At 41.5% G+C, this 18,934-nt stretch overlaps 1 protein-coding gene across 1 annotated transcript in view; it reads left to right on the top strand.

Annotated features, from left to right (window-relative positions):
• nos1apa (nitric oxide synthase 1 (neuronal) adaptor protein a) overlaps positions 1-18,934 on the top strand; it is a 75,253-nt gene that overhangs the window by 47,394 nt on the left and 8,925 nt on the right. Inside the window, exons 5-7 of the mRNA XM_061240884.1 lie at positions 2,142-2,250; positions 5,957-6,098; positions 6,955-7,112. Coding sequence (XP_061096868.1) covers positions 2,142-2,250; positions 5,957-6,098; positions 6,955-7,112 — 409 coding nt within the window. The remainder of the gene's footprint in view (positions 1-2,141; positions 2,251-5,956; positions 6,099-6,954; positions 7,113-18,934) is intronic.

The raw sequence follows: 18,934 nt of genomic DNA, 5'->3' as shown, positions 1-18,934 counted from the left end.
GCACCTGTCTGTGGCCAAAGGCGAGACACGGCTTTATAAGCGTTAGCGATAATAAGATGTTTACAGCTCCCCTTGGACATTTACAGTGAGTCATTGTACTGACCACAGTTAATTTAATACACTTCTACATGTTGCTCAGTTGTCTTTACCGTGAAAGAGTGTCATTTGTACCTGGTAGTTGTTCAAATGATTACATCTCTGAGTAAATGAATGATATACAGTATCTGTCAGTTGGCCACAGTATAGTTGCTCAAAGAAAAATCAATAAGCAACTTCTTTCTCAGATACTGGCTGCAGTGAATTTAATACATGTCTTCATGTAACACAATTGTCTTTGCCGTGAAACAGTCTCATTTGTATCCGATAGTTGTTCAAATAATTACATCTATGAATAAATTAATTATATATATGTCACTTGGTCGCAGTATAGTAGCTCAAATTCAAATCAATAAGCAGCTATTCTTTCTTTGATATTGACTTCCTTTTTGTAATTAAAATGGGGAGAGTCTTCAGGGGTTTTGCATAGGTCTGCCAGATCCTCTCACCACCGTTGCGGTGTGAGTTCTTTCCCCCGTTTTCTGTAATATTTGCGTTAAATCTGAGGCGATGGCGATAGCTCAGCTGCTCGGGTGCAGCGTGAAATCTTATCAGTAATTTCTTTAAACCGGGGTAATCATGGTAGTTCCCTCACTGTGCAGCTGCTTGGTCTTCCCACTTTCTTCCGATTTTTCATCCTGTGACCCACTGGGATCTTCTGACGTTTTAATTTGCTTGTCAAGGTCCAGTGCTTAAAAAAAAAAAGCCACTGTCACTTCCATTTTCAGAATGATCTGTGCTCTAGCAGTCTGAGGCTCTGTTTGTTTTTCTGACACTGCTTTTACACTTAACGCCTGTTCCCGTTTTTGACTTCGGCAGCAGGCAGTAGTGTGTGTAGATGTGTTTTGAGCCTTGTTTTTGGCACTGCCAGGGAATTTTCAGCAGGCCAGTCTTTGATAACCCTCATTTATCAGCCAGGAAGGCTTCGAGGGAATCATTGTTTTCCTCACATTAAAGCAAATTTCCGAAGATATCCTATCAATACTTATCGTTTCCATTAATAAAGAGGGTAAATGAAACTTTCTTCTATCTGATCTCTGGCAGAAAATTTCAGTTTCAGAGACTAGATTACTCTCCCTGATTGGGAAAACTCATTTTCTTTCCTACCTTTTTGCCTGTTTGGGAGCTGTGCAGGATACTGTTGTTCTGTAGTTTCCCCACACAAGTAACCAAATTGTTTCTGTTTATTACTGATCACCCCCACATGTGCAGGGTCTGAGACAAAAGAGAGTTCACTAATGGTCATAATAAGTATAAAGAAGTATTGTTATGTACTGTAGGTGTGGATAGCTGCATAACCTTTGGATGTGATGCCATTGGACAGAATAGACACAGGGAGATGTGTTTGGTTTGGTTTGGACCACAGAATTTATGTTATTGGTCAGGGAGAACAATGAAGCAGACTGTTTGAGAAATAAAATAAACTTTTTCCATTCTGCCTCGCAGTGTCCTGGCTAAAAAGGATGAACTGAAAGAAAAAATTAAATCTAAACAAACTTTCAGCTACAGTATATAAACATTGTCATTTCCTTTACTCTGTCTCTCATGCCATGCTTTGTCCCTGGTCCTCCTGAGAAAAGAAACACACTTTGTAACTTTGTACCTAAGCAAAGTGCAGGATTGACTAATTTTCAAGGACCGAGCCATAACTGTGCTAATAATAAATGTCACAACAGGAAGCTATAAATAGAACAGGTACAACAGTGATTTTAATGTAATTTTCTTCCTGTTCATACAGTGGAACAAAGAACAAAAGATCTTGTTACATTAAGTGAAACTATGATAGAGGATGTAAAACACTACACATTATTATTTTGCTACTGTATGATGACAAACTTTTTTTCTTCTTGTGCTGGCCCGATTTAAAATTCCAGTCTGGCATTGGCATCACGCCGGGTTAATGATGTATGGTGCCCAACATTTGTTTGTCCTGCTGGGTTGAATTACAGAAAATATCTGAGCATTACAGTTAGAACCTCATATATATATATATATATATATATATATATATATATAATCAAGTAACAAACTTTACTTTTTTCCAGAATATTCTACGTCTCTCATGACTCCCAAGACCTGAAAATCTTCAGTTACATAGCACGAGATGGGCAGAGCAATGTGTTCCGTTGTAATGTCTTCAAATCAAAGAAGAAGGTGAGTAACGGACTGCAGCTTTCAAGAAGTAATGGAAGCTTTCATTACTGCTGATGTCTAAGGATCATTAGCCTTCACTCGAAATGGCTAGTACAAAGAGGTTTTTCCCTCACTTATACAGCTTCGGCATTACTTTCAGTTTAAAGTAAGAGCTTAAGAAAAATATGTTTTATAATTAATATTCAGAATTAAGATCAAAGGCAAGAATTTGAGATTGACAACTGGGTATGGTGTGATGATAATAATGATAATCTTTATCTCCACTGTCATAATTTTATTTTATTTCTCAGAATTGTATAAAGTGAGAAAGGGAAGGGGAGCGTGGCATACATTCCTGATGTCTTGCCCACTTTTGCATCAGAGCACTTAGAACACACTTACACCTGCATGGGGGGGGGGGGGGGGGTCATTTAGCCTGTTATAAAGGAAGGCTGAGAATAGCCAGTGTGACTTTGAACTATGTTTTAACATGTAATTCAACAGGTATTTTCTCCTACAGCACAGAATATTCACTGTTCTTTGGCATTAGCTTTTCAGCTAGGAGGAAGATTGCCCTTAATAGCTACATCACCATTACCACTGTCAGGAGAAACCTGGTTTATTAGGCCTCTATCAGTGCTAACTAAGCCCAGTCCTAATTTCGGAGTAAGGGATGTTGCTGGTGACCACTGAAGTATAAAAGGTTTCCCTTGTTTGAGCTTGGTTGAGGTGTGGACACCTGTGTCTTCTTCTGCAGTTTTTAGGTCGAGACACAGTTTACAGTACAGGCCCCCTTCCTTCTGTGTTTTACGCAGTTCCCTGAGCTGTGATGACTCTGTAATCCCAATATTTACAGCTCACACACACACACAGCCCTGAGTGCCACCCACACATACACGTACTGAAATACACTTCAGCAGGTCAGGCATGGACACCAGTTACTCATGAATGCAGAAAATGCAAAGAATGTGTGGGATGTGGAAATGATCTCTTCGCTTGGGTTGGTGTATTATCTGAGCATTCCAACTCGCAGTCCGGCGGTGAGGGAGGTGGCCCTTCACACCTATGGTCTCTGCCCAGTTAATGGGATGGAATATATGCTGATAATGAGGATAAGCTGGACTTCCTGAGAGAGTGCACTCCCAGGAAAGACAGATTTAGGGAATGGCGTTAATTGCTGTGTCTTTATCAGGGGCATTAAATGACAGCGCTGTCTCAGGGAATCCATTACATTTTAATGCTGCTGAGGAAGAGAGTGTTCCTGAATTTTAATGAGGCCTGAGTGACACTCAGGCCCCTCTGGGGTGAGGGTGCGATTGAAGGCTTGGGTCCTGCCAAATTTAGAATGCACACTGAACTCAGACCTACGCACTACTTTATATTAGGAAGCAATTGGCAGCGAGAGGGGGAGCTATCGTTAGTATGCTATCAGTCACAGTTTGGGCTAATATAGCATCCACTGCACTGAAGGCAGAGCACAGCTCATTGTCACCCTTTTCCACCATCTCTGATCAAAGTGAAGTTTAATTAATGCAAATTCATTAATGGTTCTTGATTACAGTTGTAATTTCAGTTAAGGGTGTGACCAGCTTAGAATCTTGCATGCAACTTGTACAAATCCCTCCAAATAGCTCATTGCTCTGTGCGATTAGCTTATTATGCTCTGTGCCTACATTTCGGTAATTCACCAAATCCAAAATTGGAAGTGCTAAGACCCCAATCGTGAATTGGTGCATCTGTATTCTTTAGCTAACCTGGAGTCAATCTTTCAATTAAATGCCTTCTGGGAGTCTGAGAACTACTCATGCTACATAGCAGCCTTAAATGTTCCTTTAAGTAATACATGCTTTTTCATGGAAAAGGCCAAAGTCAGTTCTACATTGTACTATTACCTAATAAGGGGTCCAGTGAGTCTATTTTGGTTAAACAACAGCTCAATTTAATTGAGTAATTATTAAATCTGGGCAAAAAGGTGCATGCCTTTGGAACTGTTTTGTTAATTCAAATTTCATTTGAAGTCAACCAGCAATGTACTCTAGTGTCAAAAATGCAGCTACATCACTCCAGGGCTTTTGTGCCCACATACTGTGACTCTTATTCCCAGCTTTAAAATTGAATGTTGGCCCGGAGTCCCTGGCAAGTGTAACTGTGAAACGAGGCTGGTCTTTCAGCTCCTCAGACGGCTACATAGGTCATTCTGTTCACTGTTCATACGAGATGACCAATGAATACTCATTTTTACTTTTATCTGGAGACAAAAGCCATGTGATGATTTGTGAAGGATAGAGAGAATGTGAATACACACTTGGCATCTGCTCAGTTCTGCATGTGAGCACATTGGACTGAAGGTTAATTTAGAAAATATTGTAATTTCCACTCTTTTTTCCCACTTGAGTGAATGCGGGGTTTCTATACTACGGATGGAACATTGTGTAGAAATCTGCAGAGGTAATTACGCTCCCGAGTTGCGGGCGCTCGTCTGACTAATTTAGCACATCAGCATCAGTGTTCATTAAAGCGGAGTGTTTTCAGCACTGTTCTGCTAATTACAGGTTGACTGCACTAATTTGCCTCTCATACATTGTGCGTAATGAAGTAAGCTATTGATAATCTTTACGTATGCATGTTCTTCTTTTTCATCAGCATTTATGGAATAAGAGCACTTTTGATAGATTATTTTTTCCCCTTTCAACAGCTGACTTGTATTCCATTAGAATAGGCTCTGTGAGACGCTTTTACTGGCAAGAAAATCAAAGTAGTTTACATTCACGAAATAAACTAGCAAAAAGATATTCTTCTGCATACCGCTGTTGCAATGTGTGGTTATTACTGTCACCTTCTGGCAGCTTTGACCAGTCTGGCCCTTCTCCTCTGACTGCTCTAATGCATTTCTGCCCACAGAACTGCATTTCTGCCCACAGAACTGCTGCTCACTGGTTGTTGTTTTTTTTGTTCTGCTAACACTAGAGACTGTTGTGTCTGAAAATCCCAGGAGATCAACAGTTTCTGAGATGTTTAAATCACCCTGTATGGCACCAACAATCATTCCACGGTCACTTAGATCAAATTATTTCCCTGAACATTAATTGAAGCTCCTGACCTGTATCTGCATGATTTTGTGCATTGCACTGCTGCCACACAATTGGCTGATTAGGGTCAGAGAACAGTATTTCCTGCTTCAAACTGACCAATTTCATTTCCAACGGTAATTCAACAGCTGGGGTGAAATCAGTTTGCTAAACAAATGGCTTATTTTCATGGTTGTCCAGAGCTCTTCAATTACACTGTTGGGGCAGTTAGACAAATGTGTATAACAATAAAAAAATAAAAATAAAAAACAATAAAAAAACAATAATTCAAGAGTGAGGTGTGTGTCTAGTAATGTATTTCTCGTGACGTTGACTGAAGGAAATTCACACAGTCAGTGCACTCGCAGCACTAAAAGCAGCACCAAGGTCAACAGCATCAAAGGGAAAGTGGGGGGGAAAGGGAAAGTTCTGGAGGGCAGATGGTGCTGAGGTCCATCTGTCAAAACATATGGTTATATATACAGCTTGGCTCCACCTTAGAAAAAAAGACCGCATTTGGCCTCCCTACAACCGACTTCCCCGGAGCCCATGCAAATATATAACATTGATGGTGAGCACCTGACTTGATGCGGGACCATTTTATGGCCTGTCTCCACCGTTCCAGCATGAACTAACCTCCCCACCCCCCTCCGCTGTAGAGCCAGGCTATGCGCATTGTGCGTACGGTGGGCCAGGCCTTCGAGGTGTGCCACAAGCTGAGCCTGCAGCACACGCAGCAGAACGCCGACGGGCAGGAGGACGGAGCCAGCGAGAAGAACAGCGAGGAATCGGAGGCGCCAGGTACGGTCACGCACCTGGCCCCCCCCCCCCCAGCACTGTCATGCCGGCAGCTCAAAGTTATGAAAAACGCACACCTGTTCAGTCACTGCTTATCCCCTTCCCAAAGAAACTCTTCGATGAAGGTCCCCACAGCCCTGCATCCTGTCCGTTCCTTTGTGCTAGCAGCTATCAGACTCCACAACTGTACCTAGAGCAGAGAGCGGTATGCGCAATGCGCATGGCTCTTAGACAACTTGCACACCTTCTTGCCATTGCTAGCATGTCATGTGTCACTTTGTCCATTTATTTAGTTATTTATTATGTATTATTACTTGTTTTTATGCTATAAAGCTGTCACGAATGACCCCCCTGGAGATTCATAAAGGAATATCTCATCTCATCTAATCACAGCTTCCACATCACATTTTGTCTGAATCCAAAGCAGAACCCCACAGCATTGTAGAGCCTCCCTTTGAAATGCAAATGGACCTGACCACAGCGTGTGTTATGGAGCCACAGCATGGGAGTAGCATCACCTCTGCACTGCACCAATGCACAGCAGCTTGTCCAAGGGATAAAGCCTGCTTCTGTCAGCCTGCCTCTCTGTCCCTCAGCAAAAGCAGATATTTGATGCATTAATAGTTTCCTCTCGAAGCGCAGTGGCTTCAGGGAAGTTGACTCCCTCTGGAGTGCATTGACATTGAGTAATTTTCCGGATGCCTGAGGTGCTAATTGGCCAGCATTAATTAAGCTTTTATCTCTTATTAGTCCCTACTTCAGTCTCTTTGTCTTTCCAATTCATGCTCCGCTAAACCCTTGTCTGCTTGTGTGATGGACTGGTGGTGAAGGTTTTGTGTGAAAAGGCGTTGTCTCTCAGCCCGGCAGCTGACTGGCGCGGAGAAGACCGTCGCCGAGGAGACGGACATCGATGCCGAGGAAGTGCCCCTGCCGGACAGCACGGTGGACGAGTTCAACCGCGGGGTCACCGACCTGGACGCGGCCAAGAAAGAGGAAGACATTGGCAACGACAGGAAGGTGCGGTACTGTAAATCGATTTGCTTGTCCAATTTTCGGTTAATAAGAACTGACAAACATGTCGGCGCATAGACCAATCTAGTCCTCTTTTCAAAATAAAAAAGGGTGCTGGAGATGCTGCCAGCCATGCAGCTCCAATAGTAATTATAGAATGGAAAATGGCTCAGTGAATTGTTTCTACTAATATGTGACTGGAATGACAGCAATTAAAGCAATAGAAATCAGCAGGGTTTAGGGAATCGTTTAATGTTTCAATTGTTTTGGAGTAAGTCACCCATGAAGGGCCACTGCTTAGCCACTCAGTTCAGATAAGAGTGGGGAATGATCTACCTCAGCATACTAATGAAAAGTTGTTAACCTGGCCCTCATAATAAATAGTTCATACACAACGTGCCTGCATATGTTCTATGTGGTTTAGAGTGGTGTAAGTTTGTAAAAATGCAATTTGATTGTAATTAATTCAAGCTTAAAGAAATTGCCCATATTGGCTTTACTGCCAATTATTATGTTGAGTCGACCTTTCGACAGCTGTGTTCTAACAATTGAAACAACATTAGGGAAATTCTCCTTCAAGGTAATTAGCCCTGTACAGAATGCTAATATAACATTACCATCCTCTAACATGTGTTTTACATACTCTTCAACCAATGGAGGGAGGCATCAAGTTAATGAACAGTGCTTCCCATGTTTATTCTAAAGGTGTTGTATTAGCCAATCTCACGTTTATGAGATTTGTGCAAGAGTAAAGACATCTTCCATTAGTTCGTTTTAGGGTTATGTGCATGCACAATGTTAATTAGCCTGCAGCCTTCAAATGTACAATCTGCTCAAATAGCATGTAACTGTGCTGTTCACTTACAGGTAACACTTTTGAATGGGAAATCCTGGTAAAAGTATGAATGCACCAGGTTTTATAACCACAATGGCATATCGATTGATGCTGATGGGATGACATTATAAAAGCCTGAGAGTCTGAAAGCTGGACGGTTCTCAGCTTCTGAGTGTCTCTCCCACCTAGGCCTGTGCATTTCCAATGCCTTTCAGGCTGTGTTGTTCCAGCTGAGTTTGTTGGGTTTTATGTCACTGTTGTGACGGATGACTGTACAGTACCAGATGAATACAGGAGGGTCACTATGTGACCCTTGTGTTTGCCATAGCAGGATGCAGCTGGTGCAGATACAGGTTCATGTGCGACAGTAAAAGTTTGCTAACACTGTTGTGTATTATCTCTGCGGATCAGAGCACAGAGCTGTGGAAAGCCGGGGCTGTGATATTTCAGTGTTCGGCACAAGAGCTCTTGTAGTTGTTCCCAATTCCTGAAGCATTGTGTGTCCAGATCATTACAACACTATTCAGCATGCAGGTGCCAGAGGCAAATCAAAGGGCTTTCACTGTGCTGTAATTGGAAAGAGTCTGCAATGCAACCAGTCTCAATATGTCACCTTTTGTAAATAGAAAGTAGTAATTTTTCCCCTGAGAAAAGGCAGGCCAACTATTTTTATATTTGCAACGCTACAGTAGACCCAAAGCTTAAGTCGAAGTCTTTCCCTAGGGTCTGCCATTTTGATTTTGTTGTAGCAAGGGTTGCTACTGTTATTTAAATTCAAACTCGCTGGAGCTGGTTTGATCAACAACAAGACTTTGCGTTTCAGAGTTGCAGTTTTTTGTAAGAGGTGTTTGTTGTAATGCAGCATGAGGGAAATGACAGACCATAGACCATCTTATGTGCAATTTGATGCAGCTGATGTTTTCAAAACTTGATCACGGGTATTGTCTACCGTTTGCTCCCGGCATTCCTTATTCCAGGTACACCTTAGGCACCAGGCTGCATCATTACCAATGTTTGAAAATGATATTGGAAAATTAGTATTGGAGTATATGCAGTTGTGGAGGGCAGTGTGTATGGTGTGTTGTGTGTTTGTTTGAATAGATGGCATTAAGGAGCCATCTCATTGGGCAGAACGTTTTCTCATTGTATAGTGCTCCGATGAATCTTGATAATAGCCTGCAGAATGATAAGAGCAGTGGGACATAGGGGAATGGTTTTTTTGTGAAACCATGTTTATTTTTGAAATATCGCACCTCACAGAGGTCACGCGTTACGCTGAGCGAAAGTGAGTGCAATGCAGGTGAGTTGACTACATTATTCTGATTTACTGTGTTCTCTATCCTTCAGTTAAATTCTCTTTAGTTTGTTGGTTTGTTGTCACCCCCAGTAGGAAGGCAATACCACTTCATCAATATCTCATTTAAGAATTCTGTCTGTGTGGGTGGACTCGCTGTGTGAACTAGAATATTAAGAGCATAATAATGTAATAGTACTATTTGCTTGTCATTGTCGGTGTATGCTTCCGTGACCTGCGTAGAAATGTTATTCTGAATCTCAGTATTGTGCAGAGTGGGCTTACAGGGGATATCATTATTATTATTATGCCATTATTTTAAAATACAGCAAATGTATTTGTGGTCATGGTCAGTGGAAATGGATAATCACGAATGTGTTAAGCTCCATACAGTGCCCTGTAAATCAGTGGAAAAATAATTCCTTGCTTTTATATAGCTCTTCTCTCGCCAGCCAGCGATTCAAAAGCGCTTTACAGCGATGCGGGGGAAACTTGGCACCACCAATCTGTAGCACCCACCTGGGTGATGCAACAGCAGCCATTTTGCAGCAGAATGCTCAGCACATATCAGCTGAAGTGGAGAGGGAGTGACCCAGTTTTTTAGCCAGTTAAATCAGGAGATGATTAGGTGGCAGGTTGAGAGAGACAGGGTTTTTTTGCAATTTGGCAAGGACACCGGGAACCTCCTTCTCTTTACAAAGAGTGTCATGGGTCTTTAATGAGTCAGGACCTCAGTTTAATATCTCATCCGAAAGACAGTCTTCTTCAGCACAGTGTCCCCATCACTGCACTGGGGCATCGGGATTTATTTGACCAAAGGGAAGATGGACCTTTGGACCAGTTTTAATCCATTTGTATGTTGATATATGTATACCGAAGACATGATTGGAACCAACAAGCCATGAAATCAAGAGGGACTTCACTGAAGTGGGAATAATCCTTTCAGATATGCTGGGTGCACCAATCATCATGCTCAGTTTGATAGATTACACAGCACTGCGTTTGGACAGTGTTGTCTCACTGTTTCTGGAGCAGGCTCACGGCTCCGGAGCTTGCATTTCCTTGCTCTGGCCACAGTTGAGTAATGCCTCATGATGTAAGGTGCAGGCTATGTAGGCATCCTTGATTAAGCTCCTCACAATCAGGCTTGGAATAGGCAGAAATCCAAGTGATGTATGCGTTTGGAAGGTCAAGAAAATGGTGTGTGGTATGTGTGTGTGGTGTATGTGTGTGTGTACAAGTGCAGAGCACAAGATCAGGCTCCCTGCAGGGAACCAGGGTTATGGGTAAAGCATCTAGAGCTGGCTTGTAATGTTTTATGTGTTTTTGGTTCTTAGAGCAAGCATGTATTCATGTCCCATTCAGCATTTAGGCATTTTAGTTTAGTTATTGGACATTTTGGTTAATCTCACACTTGAGTATATGTTTTTTGTTTTTTTTTGTTTAAAGAGTTAACTGTCCTTGGAAGTTACTAAACTTATTAAAGTTTAGGCCTTGCAGGTCATTTTCTGTGAACGGGACCTCTTAAAACGGATATAAATACAAATTGCTGTTCTGCTGCCTACAGTTATTTGTAAAAAAAAAAAAAAAAGTACATGGTTTTCCCCCCCTTGACCAGGTTTCCTACATTATTGGTCTATGGTTGGCTGTAGAACATCTGGCTATTTGAACCAGGGTTTTGTTCTTCCCCTGTAAATTATAGATGGAATATGAGGACTTTTGAAGCCATACATTTTTTATTCTCTAAGTGGGTTTGGACTGGTGTGTGCTGCATTTCAGACAAAGCTTCTGAATAAGTGAGGGCTTTCAGCCTGTGCTACTGAGGGCATTGGTCTCATAGTTAACCAGGCAGAAATGCCTGGAGCACTGTTTCTGCTATCAGAAGCATTGGCTTCATATCTTGAAATTCATCTCTTAACAGAGATCCTTTGGCTATTCCCAGTTTTTGTTAATTCAGTATTGTAGTTCTTGTGAACACATTTCTTACTTTGTTGCTGAAAGAGTAATTGTAAGTAGTTTTCCAGAAAACACTCCAGAGAATTTTTTTTATTTGTCAAGTGGGGCTGAAATAGCAGTATACTGTATAGCTACAAATTTATAGAACCGGTAAATTATAAAAACTTTTATCACATTTTAAAAAACCTTTAGATCCATTTTTTAATGTCACAGAGCCATAAAACACTAACAGTACACCGAGGATTGTGGACGCATTCTATTTATTAGACTCAGAAATTGAGATACAGGGTTTCTTATGATGCTCCAGTATATATCTACAAAATTGATTATGTCACCGACCTCTCCCTGCGTTGCAGTGGAAACATTCAATACCAGTACGAATAGTGGCTTATTTACGAGGATTTGTATCCTAAATTTATGATCTGTTTATAGCTCTGTTTTTAAGATTCTCTACCTTTGTTGCATCTGCAATAGCATTCTTTCAACCTTTGGATTCACTCATTGAATGTGTTACAGGTGGAAATGGTGGGGAGCTTGTGAAATAGACAAGCATTAGCCAGAAAATCTAGAGAGGGCTATTTTCATTCCATTCCCCAAAGACAAAAGTGGGAAAGTGTCTTGTGGAGAAAACTTTGTGACATTAGCAACATAACCTCAATATATTACCATACGTAGAGAGATGCATTTGCTTGAAGGTAAGCGAAGTCATATTCTGCCTTTTATTAACATTAGATAACATATCTCAGCTTTTAACTGCAGAGGGCTGATATAGGCATGATGTCGCGCTCTGATTGAGAGGAAGTTGTGACGTTGTGTGGTGGTAAGTGATTACTGATTGCTGATTACTAAGATGTAGCGGCTACGAGGCTTACCAAGGAGCTTCAAGAAGACCATTCAGTGTGGAACAAAAAGGAAAAATATAATTTTTTGTCTATATCTATGCAAACTATCAGATTTGGGTTTTTTTTTTTTTCACATTCATCAGATTCTATAGCAGAGCAGCGGTAAGCAGTGTAGCCACTACATCTTAGTAATGGGCTGCCGCGACTACTTCCCACAGACGGAAAGCCACCGAGTATCACTGCCAGAATACAATGGTAGGCTAGATATTGTACATGTTTAGGCTATGTAGCTGTAGTGTTCCACATAGGTAAAGTATAAATTGGGAGCATTGGTAAATTTAGTTAAGATTTGGTCTTAATATCAGCTTCTCCCTCTAGCCACCCCTATAGATTAACAAGCCACTCCATAGCCACTGCAGTCAAGAAACCCTGCAGCCACCAATGATTGATATCTATTTCAGAAGGCCGAATATCGTAGCTTAAATTATTTCACCTCCGAAACATACTGAAGTCCCCCCTTCGACAGTTATAATGGGTTATGAGGCTTTATAAACAACTAAATGATGGAAGCTGTCAAACATTGACTTGTATGAACCCAGTGTAGTACTAAATATATACAATACCAAAAAATACATTCCATATTTTTTTCAGGGGGTGGGCAAGATGAACTTTCAATAATTACTTTTACTTATTCAGAGGCTCTTCTCTCATTATGTGAGAGACTGTAAGGTTGTAGCCTGGAGGGACCTTGCTGATGAATGAAGCGTGTCTGATTGGAAGCTTAAGTTTGAGCTGGTTGGAGGTCAGTGGTCAGGAGCTCCAGCAAGGCATGCTGGAACCTCTAAGTGCAACCTGACCTTATCACTCTCATGTGCCCCTGTAAGACAACTTGGCAGTACAATGGCATATCACTATTTGAGCTAGTTTACACATACTCCGTCCCAAACAATTTTCAGCATCCTGATTGAGCCTATTTATACACCCCCTTCATACTGTTTGGGACAAATACACGTTTTCTGGATTTGACTGTAGGCTCCACAATTTTAGATTTGTAATCAAATGGTGTGGGCTATCATATCATCATAAGTGCTGTCATTTCTACCACGTGAAAATGCGCAACGTACCCTTTTAAGAAAGCTGAGAATTTGCGCTTTAACAACATCTCAATTAATTGATTATGAATCTAAACATGTGGAGCACAGTCAAATTAATTTTAAAAATATGTATTTGTCCTAAACATTATAAAGGGCACTGTATTTTTACATAAGGAACCTCTGTGAAAGTGGTTCATGCCAGTTAAATGATATGTTCAGTATTATATCACTAGTTATGAAGGGAGATTTTCTCAAGCCTATTATGCTGAAATTTTGCAGCAGGCTTACAGTTGTGACAGGAGACAAGGAATTAAGCACAGGAACAGATGCTACTCAATTAGTCTGGCTTTGTTGCTCACCTGGTAAATTAACATCTCCCATTTTCAGAACCTGTTTAAGGACTTTAAAGAGCGGAGATTTTCATTTTGAGGCACAGGTTAGCATTTTGAGAATGCAATGAAAAGCTGTATTTTTGTTGTTATGTTGTGGTTATATTTAACACCTGAAGGCTAAAAGTATGAAAAGCTCTAATTTCTGCTTTATTTGTCCTGCAGTTGTTTTCCTGTTAATCTTGTTCATTGTTGCTGTCTGGTTATTTTTTGGAGCTTTGCATCTTTCTGAGGTGTTAAAGTAAAATAAATCAATTGGCTGTATTTCAATTTCCATATTCCTCTGAATATGCGTCATTTTGCGGTTTGCTTTTTGATTGTTAGAAGCTGAATCCACCAATTGCCTGGAGTGTATTTTAAAATAATAAAATAAATGTTTTACATACGTAATTAATTCTGGTCCTTCAGAGCGTCTGTGTTCCGAGCACTGCTGTGGCCCCTGGTTCTGTCTCCATGTGGCAGAGGGCTGCAATAGGCTGTCTAGGCAACAGACAGGGTGGTGTGGTTTTGTTGGGCATATGCCCCTCATTCTCTACAGCACTGCACTTTTCCAAATGTCAGTAAGTACAGTACAAGCGCTCAGCTGTGATGTCACTGCTGGAGTTGGGGTACAACAGCAGTGTTTATGTGTTCTGCAGATTAACAGGTGTCCAAACAAGTCATGTTCTTATAATACTTCCACAGGTTTTGGGATGATACAATTGGAATGAGCAACACCGAGACGCGCACACACATATTTAGCACTTCCTTTCTCCTTCAGAATTTAGTCATTCGTCCTCTCTTTGTTGTAATTTCTTTGATGTAATTGTGGAATTGTAAGTATGAGTTATGGCAGAACAGCAATAAAAAAAAAGAAGCCTGTTGTGGAGTAATCACATGATTCACCTGATAGGAGTGCAAGCCCCGCCCTCTAAAGTTAAGTTAATCTCTTACATCCCGGATGGTTACATTGTGGAAGCTTTGGCAGGCAGATGAATTGTCCAGTTTCTGCCAAGGGCATTTAAATGATACTGAATAAATAAACAAACCCCGATAGACTCCCACCGGGCTGAGCTTTTTGAAGCTTGCCAAGATCATATTTAAAAGTTACACACAGGGGGTTTACTTGCATGGGGGGTGGGGTGGGGGTGGGGGGTTCCTTCCTCTATAAAGAGGGGTGTTGCTTTCTGCATATTTGCAGTCTACTCAACATTTGTACATATTGCATACGAGCGTCAAGGCCATTGTTGAGATTGACATTCTGTATGCTACTCCAGCACAAAACAGGCCATTTTCCTCACAGTGTTGATGGCTTCTTCTTTGATGTTTATCACATTCATCTCCCTGCACAGTGGCCCTTAGGAGCTTGGTACGTACAGCCAATGGGTATCCCTGTGCAAGGGACCCAGAGAGGATGAATGCAATTCCTACAAACTGAAAACTGTCAAGCAGCACAATGAAAAGAACTGACTGATCGTCGCAAATGTGCTTCAAATCTCGTTGATGACACGGCAGTTATGAGCAACTCTAGAAAGTCGAGTTGTTAAAATACATTTTTTTAAAGAAGAAAGGGGAAGTAATGTTAAACAAAAATCTCCCCTGTTTTACTTTCTGTATCTTGGCTCCTCTGCAGAGAAACTTGCACTGGATTTCAGTGTGCATTTTCACAGTGCAGGTCTATGTTGAAACAAACTGCATATTTGATATCATTGATCTCAAGGGAGCACTGCCTTGATCTTTTCTGAAAAGTTCCTCCATGTTTTCTGAATTCAGAAACTGGTGAGGTGAGGTGAAGTTTCAGGTAATATGAGTATGTTCACCATAGTGGTCTGTGACTCAGGCTTAACCCGCTATAAGGGGTTTGCAATGACAGCTCAAATCAAACCATGTCAGTGAATGCTCAAAATATATGAAAGGGTTGAATATGCAAATATATAATATAAAAATAGTTGGTGTAATAAGCTAAAGCTTCAACCTACACCTTTTCGGTCAACATTGTTATTCATTATTTCTATGTGCATTCATTCTGTAAAAATTGTTAATAAGGACCAAAATAAAAAACTACTACTACTATATACAATCTTAATGCATCTTAGCTTTGTATGTCTTACGTTTCACACACTGTCTCAGTTTGATATTAATGTCATTGCCCATTAATCATTTGATAATGATAATATAAAAGCGCCCATTAACTTTGCCTTTAGATTTTTATCTGCTGCTCTGTTTTGACCAAATGAGATTTTCCCCCAGTGCAGAAACTACTGTTAAAATGGGGGAAGAAGTGAATAATTATGACATTACCTTTTAAAACTAATTTCAAACTGGATATAGCTTCCAAAGAGCAAAAGGAAAAAAACATATAAAAACATTCCTCTCTCCCTCTCCTCACTGTGAGTAACAGGGCCAAATTGTGGGCAATGAAACAGAAAAGGTGTTTGCGAAGGAGAGGCAAAGCTCCTGCACAGTGTGGCATAATGACTGTCACCCTGCCCAGCTGGTGCAGAGACTAAAGATCCTGTCACACCTCACTATATTACACCTCATTAACCAATAGCTGCGACAGACAAGGCCATTCGTCTCCCCTACCTTCTGCTGTAACCCAACATTCTTCACTGCCCGCGGCAAAATGTAGGCTTCCCCTTGGACCGCAATGCTCCAAATTACAGGAAATTACCGAAGGAACCATCCATACAATTTTGGGTGCATAATCTGATGCTTGGTAACAACTGCATTTGAGAGTGCTGGTGCCTTATTTTAGTCTCACTCCTGGGCATAACGCACTCCTGTTTCTGTGTTCCAGTCCCTGTGTCGTCCAGAACATTTCTATGGATAACAGCAGATTAAAGTAATGTGGATGCAATGATCAAAGAACAAAGTGGTTACAGAAACCTAGCGGCCGAAGTCGTGTGTCTCGCCTGAGTCTCGGCTCAGGATGTCCGAAGTGAAATTGCATGTTTGTTTTGACGTGGGCTGCTTGATGCAGTGCGGGTCGTCATTGCGTGGTTCTGTTGGTGTCACGTCTGCTTCGGTCTTTCGGACGTCAGAGTTTGACTGACGCGAAGCTTGATTGCTGGAGAGGACACATGGAGCAGCAGATCCGCTGTCACTTTGCAGACACGTTAGCGGTGCCGTTATCTCTCCCAGCACCTCCCATGAGACGCATGGTGCTGAGGGCAAGCTTCACTGTGCGCATCAGCACCATGTCACTCGTCTCCCGGAGAGAGCGCATTTCTGACAAATGCATCAATGCAGTCCTCGGTTTGATTCAAAATATGCCTTCGCGAATTGACACCGCGGTAATGGCAAGTCTAGAAAACATATCAATCACAGATCACCTCGGCTGCCGAGAGCCTGCGTTAACTATGAATTTAGGTTTTCAGGATTGGATGGCTGAAAGTCTGTTATCTCAGTCGCCAGTAGGTGAAGGAGTGGTTATGGTCTGTGATATTGCCCTTGCATCGATCGGTTTAGTAACAGTATAACTGAAAATACATTGTAGATTAATGCGGGTGACAACTCTTGGTATTGTTGGCTTTAGAACAGGCAAGAAAGGATTGAACTTTTTGTACGTGAGGCATTTATAATCGTTGGATTTCATTTGATGCATGAGCGGAAGGTACCTTCTGCTGAAACAGATGTCTCTTTTAGAGACGTTTTTTAGGCAATTGTTAGTGGAGTGGAGAGACATGCACTCGGCCAAGCTAGTTTTGCTTGTAGAATGTATTTCTTTCATTTTTTACTTTGTATTTTACATCGACAGTCTGTCCCTTGTTCTCTCAGATTTATTATTTTATTGCTTTATGTACACACATATATTATTTTCCTTGAACATTGCCACCTACATTTTACTTAATGTTTTTGTCAGCGCAAGACTGATTTGTCTTGCTGACAGTTGTCGGCTGGTATGTTATTCTTGAAATGTCAACTGCAGTAAAACTCTATTTTTTATACCGACCGAAATAGTGGAGCATTATTGTAAATTGGTAGGCAACTGCACAAGTATAAGTTATCAAAATCCTATAGCTATCAGGAAAAATTAATGCGAGGAAAGTGTGTAAGGGCCACATAGGGTGAAACACAGGAAAAATGTATCTATTCATTATGCATTCTTTATTAAAAAAGATTTTTTCCAGGTAAACGCTTCAAAATTGCTTTCTAAAGGTAAACACAGTCAATTGCCCTTATCCATTCTGATTACCACCATGCTTGCAGTAGTTTCTTAATTATAATAAGCTTCCAGAGCCAAATTAGAGAATTGGATTAAAGCTGGCATGGTGATACTTTTCTGTGAGGAAAGTATCGTCTATATTGGCTTCTCATTAGTTTACTGGTCACGAAAGTTTGGAAGTTGAGTAATTCAGGACGGAATCTTTTGGAGCAGGTGGTGTTTACAAGGTAGTGTTCCGCAGAATTGCTCTAACAAACATCTGCTGTTGAGCTCACTCAGGCACCATGCATCTGAATCCAAGATGCAAACCTTGTTTTGTTTGGTTCACAAATTGTTTCAGAAATATGATTAGCTCCTATGTTGCTCAAGAAATCCATCTATTGTAAGAGAGCCTGGTGTGGAGGACAAACAGATTAAAGTAGACTTGGCAAACGTAATTAAATCTCTGCACCCTGCTTTGTTTGAAATGTGCGTGTTTATGTGCAAGAGGCAGTTAAGGCATGGTTTGGCTTGACAGTTAAGAGGAGATTATGGAATGCCCTGCTCGTCAATGGCACTCAGAAGAAGTCAGTGTGTCCGGTGCGTTGTACTCGGGGTATTCTAGCTGCCAGCTGTGGTATGCTAGTTTGGAAGTTGATTCTTCAAGGGTTCCGATTGTATCTGTATGGTTACACTAGGACTCGGAACTGTACTGTCCTCTCAGGTCCTCTTCGCACTTGTACTTGTGTTTGATCTGCACTTCATTGTACGTCGCTCTGGATACGAGCGTCTGCTAAATGTCTTGTAATAATGTAATGTTGCCCTTGTCTGTGTTATACGATGCAACGCTGTGGGCTTCTAAACTGCATACACGAGGTGTCCGGTGGAATGGTGAGAAATTGTTGTGCGAGGGGGATGGGAAGTAACAGACCTTTCTTTCTCGGCCTATCCATTTCTTCCTCTTTGTTTTGCGACTTGATTCTTGACTCCGATTCCCGCCACGGCCCACAATCTCGTATCACATTTAACCTGGAATGAATAGAGGTTGCGCTGTGAGATTGTGTCCCTTGCTCGATAAAACCCACCTGCACACCCAGCAGCTTGGAGGTCAGTATCTGACCAGCAGCATTACCATATTTTCATCTCAGCCAGGAGAAATAAATAACCCAGCTGCACGGCGGAATATTGCCAATTTGTCATCGCCGTGTCTGAGACAGAACACAGTACCTCCCAAGTCGTGCTGCCCAGTGTCCACAGGGCTCGGCTGCTTCAGGCACCCGGGGCAGGGGTAA

This window comes from Conger conger, chromosome 4 (genome assembly GCF_963514075.1).
Source record: "Conger conger chromosome 4, fConCon1.1, whole genome shotgun sequence".
NCBI lineage: Eukaryota > Metazoa > Chordata > Actinopteri > Anguilliformes > Congridae > Conger > Conger conger.
This window is presented reverse-complemented; position numbering and strand designations above follow the sequence as displayed.